Below are 13009 nucleotides of genomic sequence, written 5' to 3'. Positions count from 1 at the left end.
AATTTGTTATATCCTCAATCTAACCTTTCTGGGCAAAGAAAACACAGACATCAAGTAAATGGGCATGCTCGCCAAAGTGCTCTGAATCAAGGTGATCCTCCCTCCTTTGGAGATGTATTGGCTCTTCCACCTAGCCAATTTCTTCTTAAATCTCTCCTCGACTCCATCCCAAACAACCACGTATCTATAAGGAGCACCTAAAAGCAATCCTAGGTAAGAGAATGGGAGACTCCCAACCTTACACCCAAGACCTGCAACCAAAGCCTCCACGTTTTCCACACCTCCTACCGAGATAAACTCACTTTTATCCAAATTAACTCTCAATCCCAAAATGGCCTCAAACCACAATAGAATCCAACTTCAATACATCATCTCATCCTGAGAAGCCCCACAAAAAACCAAAGTATCATCAATGAATAATAAGTGAGACACTTGAACCCCTTCACCACCTCTACCCCTTGCCTTGCAAGCTACCAAAAAACCTCCATTTACAACTTTCTTAAGAAGGCAACTAAGAGCCTCCATAGCAATCACCAATAAGTATGGTGAGAGGGGGTCCCCTTGCCTTAAACCCCTAGACTCTAGAAGAAACTTGAAGATGTCCCATTAACCATAACAGAAAGGCTAGCTGTGGAGATACAACACCGCATCCACCGAAGCCATTTCAAGATGGAGAAATTCTTATATTGCTAACATTGTCCTTAAATACAGTTATTCTTTTACCTAGATCTTTAATTTTCAAAAGAATCTTAATGACTAAGAAACTACAGACATCACCTCCCTTCTCCATACTTTATATACATATTTCCTGTCTAATTCAAACTTTTGTCAAATATATAAAACCTTGAATAAAGGCAGTGTTTTACATTCTAGACCTTTCTTCCAACTCCTCTCTATCAGTGCTAACATGACTCCTCTCTGGCTAAATTAACTTGGTAAAACAAAGCCCTTGTAAGTTCAAAGCCTTTGCTTGGTTCATACTTAGTATCCCCCCCGAAGTTTAAACCAATAATAGTTTTCAACTTCATAAACTTTATAAGAAGTCCAGACAAACATGTATTATGTTTGCTGAGTGAAAAATCAGTTGGATCTTCATTGCTATATCTTTAGAGTTGCAGATATGCATCTTCTTTCTTTTCTTCAGGATGCATCTTCTTTCTTTAGAAGGTCATTTTTATTTTTCTGATTTTTTTTTTTTTTTTTTTTTTTGTCTCTTTTTGGTGACCACCCAAGACATTTGTAGTTATTTACTTCCTTTGAGAGCTTTGGTAGGGGGGAAGGGGGATAGACTGCTGCCAGTGCAGAGGGTAGAACTATGTGGCAGTGCTCCCTCCCTGCTTTGATTTCACTCATATGGCTGATTTTAAAAAAATAAAAATAAATAAATAACATCAGAATATTTGAGGATAAAAAGAAGCCTAGGGATGATAAGTATATATCCTACCTTCTCTTAGAATCATTACAACCAAAGAATTTCTTGGTTTTTTACAAAGCATAATCTCTCTGGATTAGAAGCTCACATGTGAAAGGGGTGCTTAGAATTTGACCAATTGCGAAGATATCTGGAAACAATATTTTTTATTATTTCTTCATTCGAAGTGGACTCTTATTCTATTTCTGTATTCTTTCTAGATTCAAGGACTAACTGCTGAATCGCAAATAAAAAACATAGAATAGATTCATAGGCTCGATACCTTGTAATAGAACTCATGCTTGATAGAACTATTAGATCGAGAGTCGACGAATGAATTGGGTTCATTAACAATTCACAGCTGAAAAAAAAAAAAATGACAAAAAAGAAAGCATTCACTCCCCTTCTATATCTTGCATCTATAGTATTTTTGCCCTGGTGGATCTCTCTATATAAGCAAAGAAAAGAGAAAATCAGTTGTTTGTAATTTGTTCTCCCATCATAGCTTTATGCTAGACTTTCATCGTTGCACTGCACGCTTTCTCCAATCTGAATTTGAATTGGATTGGTATTGAAGTCAAGCTCTTACCAATCTTGGAAGGTTTACTTTAGCTTCTAGATTGAGCAGCAAGAACTTTCCAGTGGAAGGGGATTCCATGGTGGTTATTTCCCAGGTAGGAGGATTCATTCTTTAACAAGATACATTCTTGGAGGCGGAGTTCATCTACTCATGTTCCTGAACTGGGCCAAGAGGGGAGCAAGATCTTGAGTTCTTTGATGGGGGTTTTTACCCCTTGACTGTGTAGTTCATTCCTTTGTATAGTTTGTACTTAGGCTGAAGATTCTCACCACCTCCTTAACTCCCCTCCCCCCCAACACAAAGACAATTTTTTCCTGGCCAAGATCATCTAATCATGTGGCTGAATTTGGCTAAATGGGATGAAGATCTTAGTTTTTTGTAGGGAAATTTTAACTCCTTCCCTCTAAGCAAGGTAATAGAGATCATGGTGGATAGAATTTCTTTAGAGAAATTTCATTTGGCGTGATGTCAATCAAGAGGGAGATGTTGAAGATGCTAACATTAAGACAAGAGTGGCAGATGCTTTCCATAGGGCTCTATTCAAGTTGGGGGAGTGGAAACCAAGTATTAGGGGGCTACACCTCCACCTTCACCTCCCTTTCCCACCCCTAAAAAGCCAAGGTAAGGGAGATCATGGTGGATAGGGTTTCTTTTGATTGAAAACAATTACAGTGTGAAATATGATTGAAAGGATTTGAAGGGTTTCCTTTGAAGTGATGCCTCAACAAAGAGGAAAATTCACCTAGTTAAATGGGACAATTTGTTTGGAAGAGAATAGAGATGGTTTGGGTCTTTTAGAAGGCTCATGATGCTCAATAAAGCTTTGTTAGGTAAATGGCTCTCTTTCTCGTGGTGGATAGAGTTTCTTTTGCAATCTCAATTAAGGTATCAAATAAACTTAAATAGATTCAAAGATATTTCCTTTCTTCCTCTCCCTAAGCATCGTAGCAGAGATTATGGTGGATTGAGTTTCTTTTGTGATCCCAACTAAGTTGCGACATAGACATGAAAAGAATTAGAGAGATTTTCTTTGGGGTGATGATGCCCCAACAAAGAACAATATGCATGTGAAATAGTTTGTCTCAACCAAGGTGCAAAATCAACTTGAAAAGATTCAGAGAGATTTCCTTTGGGGTGATGATGCCTCGACAAAGAAGACATTCTACTTACATGGGACACAATTTGCTCTGATGAGAATAGGAGTTCGGGTTTTAGGAGACTCTAGAATAGGAGGAGAGTAGGTCCGGTGATTATAAATACTGTTTTATTTACCAGACCTTAGCACGCCTTGTATGCTTCTCAATACTAGATGTGCCCTTTTTTCTAGGGTACCTATTTATATAAATACTTTATATTCCTAATTTCCTTAATTTGATCTACTATCCAACTGGAACTTCTTCAGTCCAACATCTTCAATTCCAAAATTTAAGTGAACAACTTTCATTTAAGACTATATTAATATGAATATATTAATTGCTGACAGTTGTTATAGGTTATAGAAATTCTAAAAGAAAAGATCTATTCAGTTTCCGATCAAAAAATAATTAAAGGAAAAAAAACATACGCAGCAAGTCACTACATAAAGCTCATTTAAAACTTAAGGATGTCATTGGTACCTCATATATTAATGATCCAAGGAACTTATATTACCACAGAATTTATAACCCACATAACTCAAGGAGAAAGTTGTTGCATAGACAAAATTATAGTACAATCATTTAATATCCCTCTAGATGAACAAATATATGTTACCGTATTTTTTCCCAATTTTTTAAAATAAAAATGTGTAAACAGATTGTATAAATAACCAGACTTACAGCATCTTAATTCTAGTTCCAATTTTCAAACTGCATTTTCTTAGAGAAATAACCATACTGCACTGTAGTCAAACAATTCCAGTATAATATTTTCTTCATAATTGAACTTACAAATTATGACTCAAGCAGAGGTGAATAAACTACATGGGATATATATCGAAATTATGGACGAAACAACATATTAAAAATATGATAAAACCAAGAAGCATACAGAACTTACTCATCAATCCGTTGGTGCATGAATACAACTAAACGGTCTTCATTAGTAACCTTTGGCAAACGATAAGCAACCAGTCGATCACCATCTCTAATCAAAGATAATGAATCAGTCGGATCCTCCAGATAACGTATAATCCGGTTGTTATATATCTGTATAGAACTCCACAGCTTCAGAGCTCAAAATGAAAATTATAGACACTAATACACAAAGCATAACCAGTCTAACCGCCGTCACAAGCAAAAGACTTTTGGATTAACACAATGGCTGCAATATACCTCAGCTACTAATAGTGTCTCATCATCCTTTAAATAACATGAGCTGCTTAAAGCTTGAATAAGATCCTCGCACTTTCCATTCTTGGGCACAGTAATGGTGCATGGGGATGGCTGAGTAATTCCATCAGCACTCACAACTGTCAAAGTCATTGTCCTCATTGTTGTTGAAGGTAGAGGTAGAGACAGATACATGAATGGATCAAACGTAATGGAGACCTTTTTGCAAACAGGACACACTAGCGTTGACCTATACTGTCCCTGTGGTTAAAAATAAGCATAACGCATTTAGTCAAAAATGTAAAGAAAATTATCCTGAAAATTTGCAACAGCACCTAATTTCATCTTCGAATTATCATATATATGTGTGTGTGTGTCTGTGTGAACTGATATTTTACACATGTATAGGACAGTAGTCAGATCTGACCAAGATATACATCTGAATCCGATGTAATAAAAAAATTCCAACACAATCCAATCTGAGATTCTCATAGATGGTTAGAGTTACTTTTTGTTTGTCATATATATGATCTGATGATACAAACAAAAAGTTGTAGACATGGTTGAATGATCAAAATATGTCTTTATGTTAGAAAATGTGACTGCATAAATATATAAGGGTTGATCCTATCAAATTGTTATTGGTTTAAATCAAGCTATGTTTGAATTTCAATCATTTAGTGCTCATTTGGATACACTTTTTGTTTCTATTTTTAAAAATAAAAATAAATAATAACTTCTATATAAAACATAATAACTCATATATAAAAAGTATGGAGTTATCTTATGTCCTTAAAAATTACTATTAAGAATTTTAAAATTTGAGATAGTAAAAAAAAGTTTTAAACAGTTTCTAAAAATCATTATATTTTTGAAGTCTCCGAGAGTTGTTATATTAAATATAGGAGTTACTACAATTTTCTGCTTTTAGAAACAGAAAACAAGTGTATCCAAATGACACCTTAGTTAACTCGTTATTAGAGCATTGCACCAATGCTACCACAAGTTCACAATCACTAATCATGGCCTAATACATCAGCAGGCCTACAGCCATACACGCTACAAAACTCATAGAATTGAAATCCTAGTATAACTGAATTAATTGAAAATTTTAAGTCTTCTAACAAACAAGTCACAAGATCAACAATCTGATGCCATTTTCTATCCAAGGCTTTAACGTCACCAATTAAAACTACAAGCACTCAATGAAGTCCAACAAACTCAAAAGCTTTAGAGTTCAAAAAACTTCACAAACAAGAACCTTAAGCCTAGGTACTAGAGTTTAAAAAGATAGCTTTGGCTTTTTTTTTTTGTTTTAGTGAGATTAACATCCTGAGGTCTTGGAAGTCCATCCTTATCATGTGTTTCGCACTAATGTTCTTGCAATTTTGCAGGTTCAGAGAAAAAATACAGAGGGAACTTCAACAAAATGGTACTCACCTGAGACACATCAACAATGATAGAGTCATTGCGAGCCAAATGATTCCTCCAATACTCATCAGCCACTTCTTCATCTGGCCGACCCTCTCCATCCTTAGCTTCAATATAGGGCTTGCATTTTACACGATTGAGATCTTCATGTAGCCCATCCAATAGAAAAGCAAGGAGCTCCTACCATGAAAAATCCATAAATGTCAAGAGATTTGTTTTTTTTTTTTTTTTTTTTTTTTTTTTTTTTTTTTTTGACAACCAAGGAACCTTCCATGGTAGAGTCCTTTGGACTCCTCATGAGGACCTAGACCTCAGGGAGTTGACCCCACCCACCATTCTTTGATAATACTTCAAAAGAATAATAATAATTATCAAGGAAAATGAGCGACCTCACACCCCCCAACCTCAAAGAAAAGAAATGAAAATTAAAAAAGCTTTTCTCAGAGCAGCAAGAAAACCTTACTTGGGAATCATGCTGATTAAATCCACTAAATTGGGGGGCGAAACGAGCAAGCTTTGACTTAAACATTCTTGGTGCCACTGGAGTTGCTCCAGGAGCCCATAACTTCCTTATTAAATCTCCAAAAGCTAAGGCAATCTCACCCTGGCCAAGAAGTAAATACTGAATAATTGACTGCACAAAAAAATGCAGACACTAAAAAGGCAACAAGATAAAACTGCTTGCTGAAAAGGCTACTTAATAACTACATAAAACATAAAAAGGAAGACAACACAAAAAGAAACTTATTCCAGGGCGACTTACATCCATTCCCAATGCATTTTCATGATTTATTTCTCTACTATAATCTCCAAGAAAATAGTCAACAAGCTTTGGTGTGTGTGCTAAGCACTGGAGGGAACTGTTCATGAAGCAAGTATTTCCAAGATTCTGCAATCCCGTCAAGCCCAAAGAACCAGCTTCACCAGAGCTTCCATAAAAGACTGGAGAATTGGTGTGAACAGAATTAGAGTTCATACAGGCAAGGCTACCATTCATCATAAGTGAAGCACCACAAGAGGAACCGGCCAAATTAGAGTGCTGTGCTGCCATCTCATCTTTCTTCCCTTCTCTGCACCTCAAGGAATCTGATAACCCATAAACTTGCAACTCCAGGAGAATCTGTAAAGAAGCATGACAGAAGTGCCCATGTTTAAGTACCACAACATAAAACACATGGAGTGACAAAATAATTTCATATATAGATTATAGGTAAGGTACCAGCTTAAAACAAAATGCCTGGAAAACATTGTAGCAAATCAGAAGCTAGAATAGACCTCATATTTTAATGGTATATAAACAACTGCTCACTAGAGTTACCCACTGAAGAGATGGAGAACCTTACTATCATTAATTTATGAGAAATTTTAGAAATTCACTTAGAGGGTTCTGTTAGACAACATTTGAACCCCAGTAAAAGCTTGCACAGAACTCAACCATGGTACCTTTCTCACTTCCCTTGGATACTGAAAAGCCTCATTACCAAATATAGCAAATGCAAGAGCCCCTCAAGAATTTGCTTCCCTCTGACAACAGACCATTAAATTGGGGAATGGTATCCTGAAGAACCTTATGAACATATTTCAAGCAGACTTTCACAATGACATTGTACAAGCAGGCTTTTATAATGACATTGTACAAGCAAACTTTCACTTATCTTTTACTTTTGGCCCACGTCTCGTCTTGGGCCCCCTGCACATTGATGAGCCTATTTCTTTTTGTTAAAGATACCCTTCTCAGATTGGTCCACAAACTAGGCCTAACCCTCACCTCTCCATGGGAGCCCTTTTAGAAAATAAGGCACTGCGTTTCCAGCCCTGTCCAAAGTTGTAAAAGACCCGGACCTTTCCGAAACTAATGGGCCACTGATTTTGAAATTTGAACTGAAATTATGGTTTGATGGGATGCAGTCTTACTCCACTGAAGCCCTATCACTGCCACCTGCTCTAATATGTGAAGGCTTCTCCATCCTTTGATTTTGTTCCATCTCTTGATAGTGAGCTAGCCTTCTTAAGTTCAAACCTCTTTTGCTCCAAGTCAACTCACAAACTTCTTTGCCATCTTCTTCTTCCCCAACTACTATCACTATAGCTGTAAAAACCCACGCTCCATCTAATATTTTCATAATAGTCAAAATCACAGCATTCTCCTTCACCTCAACTTTTAGACAAACCTTAGAGAGATTGACAAGCTTACTTGAGCATCAATAATTTCAGCTACCTTGCCCCAACCCATCAGCTAGATGCATCAAATATTTCTCAATCCACATATGAAAAGGGACTCCTTTCACTTCTATCAATGTGGAAGGAACCCAAAATATGTTTACCCAAGGTGACCATCCAGAATGCTTGAATATTTACCCCTTTATTTATTTTTTTTATTAGAAACAAAAGATGCATTAATTATGGATAAAAAGAACATGAGAAGGATGAGGAGTCCTCCCCAAAATTGTAAAAATCTTATCAAAATACGATTGAACTCCTCCACGATATAAGGAGCCTATACAAAAAGCTTTAGACCAAATAACAATATACATAGATGCCATATCCTTAAGTCCTAACTAAGTTCCTCTCAATTATCCAAACCCTTTTGATTTGCACATTGAATGTCAATTGAGCTAAACAACATTGAGAGGAATACCTTTAAAAGCATTGGTGCAAGAGGCCCAAAAATAGGAATAGAAGTGAAGTAAACCCCATAACATCTCTTATAAATTACTTCTCATGAAGGAATTTTGCTTTATCAATGGAGTCTATGAAGAAAATACCTCAAGACCCAACAAAGGGAGAAACGGAAACTCTACCTTTCATCCCCAACTACTTGGCCAAAGCCCTTCCTGCCTCTAACTTACTCACCTCTACATTTGGGTATTCACAAACCATTGCCATTGCCCTTACCCATCTCCATATTGGACCTACTCCTCCTTTTCTTAGCCCTCCCTCAACCAAAACACCGGCATAACTCTGCTTCATTCAAACTTCACCTAATATCCCATGATTGACTTTTACTTCTTTTGTTCCCCCGAAAACCTTGGATAGATCTAAGGGCTTGTTCAAAGACATAATAAAATCTTTCACTTCTTCCCATCCACTCCTATTTTATCTTTCTAGAATCAATACAAAGGATGATTTCCATCCTATCATTAACTCCAAAAAACACAAGAACCTACCCCTAGTGTTCAACTTCACCTCCTGAAGATGCACTCTCAACTTTCCTTTAAATTTGCTATTAAAACCCTTAAATCTGAGCCAACTCCATAGCCTTCTTTAGGTGATCTAAAAAGCATTCAATCTCTTCTTTCTAAAAGCCCACATTATATAAAGCACCTGAGTTCTTTCTGTAATGGAAATCCATGTGCCAAGACATTTATTTTCCAACTTTATATCAAATGTCTTCCTTTCCACCAAGCATGTTCTTTTCCAACTGATATTTTCCTCTCTCACTCCAACATCCAATTTCAAAGCTAAACCAAATGACCTTTATAGTGGAGACCTCAGTATCAAAGCTCAAGTTATTAGTTTCAATATGATTAATGCCCTTAAAAATCAAAACAAGTAATATTATCTTATTGTGCGTGGACAAAACAAAGAACTTACCTTAGTACTTTTTTTGATAGGTAAATAAGAGATTGTATTAGAAAAGCCTAGAAAAGGCGAAAAGAGTACACATGAAGTATACAAGCAACACCCAAGAAGCTAGGCAAAAAGAAAGAAGAAAACCTTTCTCCTATCTAGACAATAGCCACTCTATAAAATCAATCAAGGACAAAGAATGATCCTCTGAATACACTCTACCCCAATTCACAAAAGTGTACAAAAAAAAATGTTTTAAAGCTTGGTCGGAACGTTCAGAGTCATTGAACACTCTTTCATTTCTTTCCTTCCATAAGGTCCACATTAAACAAAGGGGAGCAGCCCTCCAAGCCTTTTCCTTTCTCTTACTCACAAAAGCACTATGTCAACCTATCAAATTCCTTTTGATTAAGGAATGCAGGACCCACTGCACATCAAAAAGAGAGAAAAGCAAGCTCCATAGCATTGTAGCCTTCTTACAAAAAAGGATCAAGTGGTCACTAGTTTCCTCTTCCACTTTACAGAAGTAACACCGATTTGGCATATTCCAACCCCTTCTTTTAAGTTGTTCAATGGTCAAGATTCTGTTCCAAGACGTTTCCCAAGCAAAAAAGCTTACCCTCATGGGAGCCCAAGATCTCCAAATAATACTCTAAGGAAAAGGGTCACTAGAGGCTTTTGGGAGGGAGCGGTAGAGAGATCTAACAAAAAAGGAGTTGTTCTTGCTATTCTTCCAACTCAAGACATCCTCCACATCTCTATGCAAAACCAAAGAATGGAGTTTCCGAAGCAAGCCCTCCACCTCTTCCATTTCCCAATCATTAAAGTGTCTTGAAAACAAAGGATTCCAAATTCCCACCTCTCCACTCTCCTCCCAAGCATCAAACACCCATTGATCCTTGTTGACCGCTAATCGGAATAAGTTAGGGAAAGCATCTTTCAAAGCTTGGTCCTTGCACCACAAATCCTTCCAAAATTTGACCTTCCTCCCATTCCCTACGATAAAGCGGGATCTAGAGTGAATGTTTTCCCAATCTTTTCTAATAGCTTTCCACACTCCCACACCATAAGCTCCCCTCACTTCTCTCAAACACCAACCTCCTTCCTCTACCCCATATTTGTCTATGATGACTTGTTTCCACAAAGAATTCCTCTCTATAGGAAATTTCCAACTCCACTTCCCAAGCAAAGCTTTATTTAGGGCCACAAGACTGCGAATACCTAGGCCTCCCTGTCTCATATCAGCACAAACCGCACTCCAATTCACCAAGTGCGTGTTTTTCTCTATGGCGCCACCGCCCCACAGGAAGTCTCTTTGGATCTTTTCAAGTCTTGTACACACCTTCCGCAGAATGAAAAAGAGAGATATAAAGTAAACTAGGAGACTTGAAAGAATATTCTTTATCAATGTAAGCCTCCCCCTTTAGAGAGATATTGTCTCTTCCATAAGGACAAACGCTTTCTGAATCTCTCTTCCACTATGTCCCACACCCTTGAGGATTTGCAAGGAGCACCCAAGGGTAGACCCAAATAAGAAGAAGGGAGCTTCCCAATCCTACACCCCAATACCGAGACGATATTCTCCAAAGAATCAACCCTTCCTACAAGGATAGCCTCACTTTTATCCCTGTTCACTTTTAACCTAGAAATCGCCTCAAACCATAAGAATATCCAACTCAAGTAACGCAACTGCACACTATTGGCCTTGCAAAATAAAAGGGTATCGTCAGCAAACAGAAGATGAAGCAGATCTCTTCCTACTCCATTATTGCTTCCCACCTTAAACCCCTCAATGAAACCCCCGCTTCTGGCTCTGAAAAGCGGCTGATTGACAATCTCCATGACTAATAAGAAGAGATAAGGGGATAATGGATCACCTTGTCTCAAACCCCTAGTGCTACGAAAAAAATCTGAAGGGGTTCCATTAATCAAAATTGAGAAATTAGCTGTGGAGATGCACCATCTGATCCAATTAATCCACTTCTACCCAAACCTCATCTTGCACATAACTAACAGAAGGCAATCCCAGTTGACATGATCAAACACCTTCTCAATGTCCAATTTTAGAAGGAGTCCAAAAAGACTATCCTTCAACCTGAGTCTACAGCCCCATTTGCAATGAGTGCGGCATCCAGAATCTGCCTATTCTGAATGAAGGCATGCTTGTACTCTGAAACCACTTCCCCAACAACTAGTTTCAGCCTATTAGCCAAGACTTTGGCGAGTAATTTGTAAAGGCTCCCAACCAAACTTACTGGTCTGAAATCTTTCAACTCTTCCACACCCCCCTTTTTTGGGATCAGAACGAGAAAAGTGGAGTTTAGACTCCTCTGGAAAGTACCAAGGCAGAAAAATCACCAAAAAAGGCCATAATCTCAACTTTGGTAAAATCCCAAGAAAATTGCCAAAATGTCATGGTGAAGCCATCCGGACTAGGCGTTTTATCTCCAGAGAGGCTGCATAGGGCTTCAAACACTTCTTTTTCTAAGAAAGGCTCCTCTAAACTTCTAGACCTTTCTGTCCCCAGAACACAAAACTGTAAATCCCCAATTCTTGGTCTTCAGTCCTCAATTTCCAATAACAAAGTCCTATAAGCCCTACACACCCCAAACTTGATATCTTCCTCACTAGTAAGACAGTCTCCATTAACATTCACCTTGGATAAAAAGTTTTTTCTCGCCCTGGCATTGGCCATCTTATGAAAAAATTTGGTATTCTTATCACCCTCCTTCAGCCAGATTTCCCTAGATTTTTGCCTCCAGAAAGCTTCTTCCATTAAAATGCACTTCTTGTACTCCCTCCAAATCCCCCATTCGAGCCTCTGCTTCCTCAAAAGACAGGGGATTAACACTCTCCTTTGAATCCCATAACTGAATTCGAGAGAGGGCCTCAAATTTTCTAGCAGAGACATTACCAAAAACTTCTTTATTCCATCTTCTTAGATCCCTTTTAAGAGCTTTCAACTTTTCAGCAAGGCAATGGTTGTTAAGACACTATAACCGAGTACCCTGTCCACCACGCGCTTATTAGCTCTTTGAACCCATCCGAAAAAAGCCACATATTCTCAAAGCGAAAAGGAGTCTTGCCTTTTTTAACCCCCCCCCCCCCCCCCCCCCCCCCAACCCCCCCATCCTCCAAGGAAATGGGATAGTGATCAGAGACTATTCTAGGGAGAGCACATTGAAAAACACCCAAAAAGTGATCCTCCCACTCATTGGAGATTAGAAAGCGATCCAATCTTGGAACTGCTTGAGAATTAAGACCACCATACCACGCGAACTGACCATCGAAAGAGGGCAGATCCTTTAGAATCAACTCCTCAATAACCTCAAAGAACCTTCTCATCTCTGCTATCAAATTGAGCCCATTCCTCCTTTCCCTTAGAAATCTAATGGAATTGAAATCCTCCCCCCCCCAACGCACCAAGGATCATCCCACAGGCCTTTAATAGCGCCCATTTCTTCCCAAAACCCATCTTTTTCCCTCAATAAGACTGGTCCATAGACACCAGTGAACACCCAAATAAAGTCATCTTCCATATTCTTGAAGCAACCTGAGATGGTGAAACTACCGTGCTCCAAGAGTTCCAGAACTCTGTTGTCCCAAAAAATCAAAATGCCTCCTGAGGCACCCCCAGCTCAACTGCACCCCAGTCCATAAACCTTCCAGCGCCCAAGCTTTTCACCACCTTTAACGACATCTCCTACA

At 38.3% G+C, this 13009-nt stretch overlaps 1 protein-coding gene across 3 annotated transcripts in view; it reads right to left on the bottom strand.

Annotated features, from left to right (window-relative positions):
* LOC117916145 (ubiquitin carboxyl-terminal hydrolase 8) overlaps positions 1-13009 on the bottom strand; it is a 39240-nt gene that overhangs the window by 15775 nt on the left and 10456 nt on the right. Inside the window, exons 6-10 of one of the 3 annotated variants that reach the window (XM_034832018.1) lie at positions 6495-6851; positions 6195-6386; positions 5741-5911; positions 4304-4561; positions 4029-4177 (exon numbers count right to left, since the gene is read on the bottom strand). In XM_034832018.1, the coding sequence (XP_034687909.1) occupies positions 4029-4177; positions 4304-4561; positions 5741-5911; positions 6195-6386; positions 6495-6851 (1127 nt within the window). The remainder of the gene's footprint in view (positions 1-4028; positions 4178-4303; positions 4562-5740; positions 5912-6194; positions 6387-6494; positions 6852-13009) is intronic. The other 2 variants (XM_034832019.1, XM_034832020.1) reach the window with 2 other exon arrangements.

This window comes from Vitis riparia, chromosome 6 (genome assembly GCF_004353265.1).
Source record: "Vitis riparia cultivar Riparia Gloire de Montpellier isolate 1030 chromosome 6, EGFV_Vit.rip_1.0, whole genome shotgun sequence".
Taxonomy (NCBI): domain Eukaryota; kingdom Viridiplantae; phylum Streptophyta; class Magnoliopsida; order Vitales; family Vitaceae; genus Vitis; species Vitis riparia.
The sequence above is the reverse complement of the archived record's forward strand: the minus strand, read 5'-3'. Positions and strand labels throughout refer to the sequence as shown.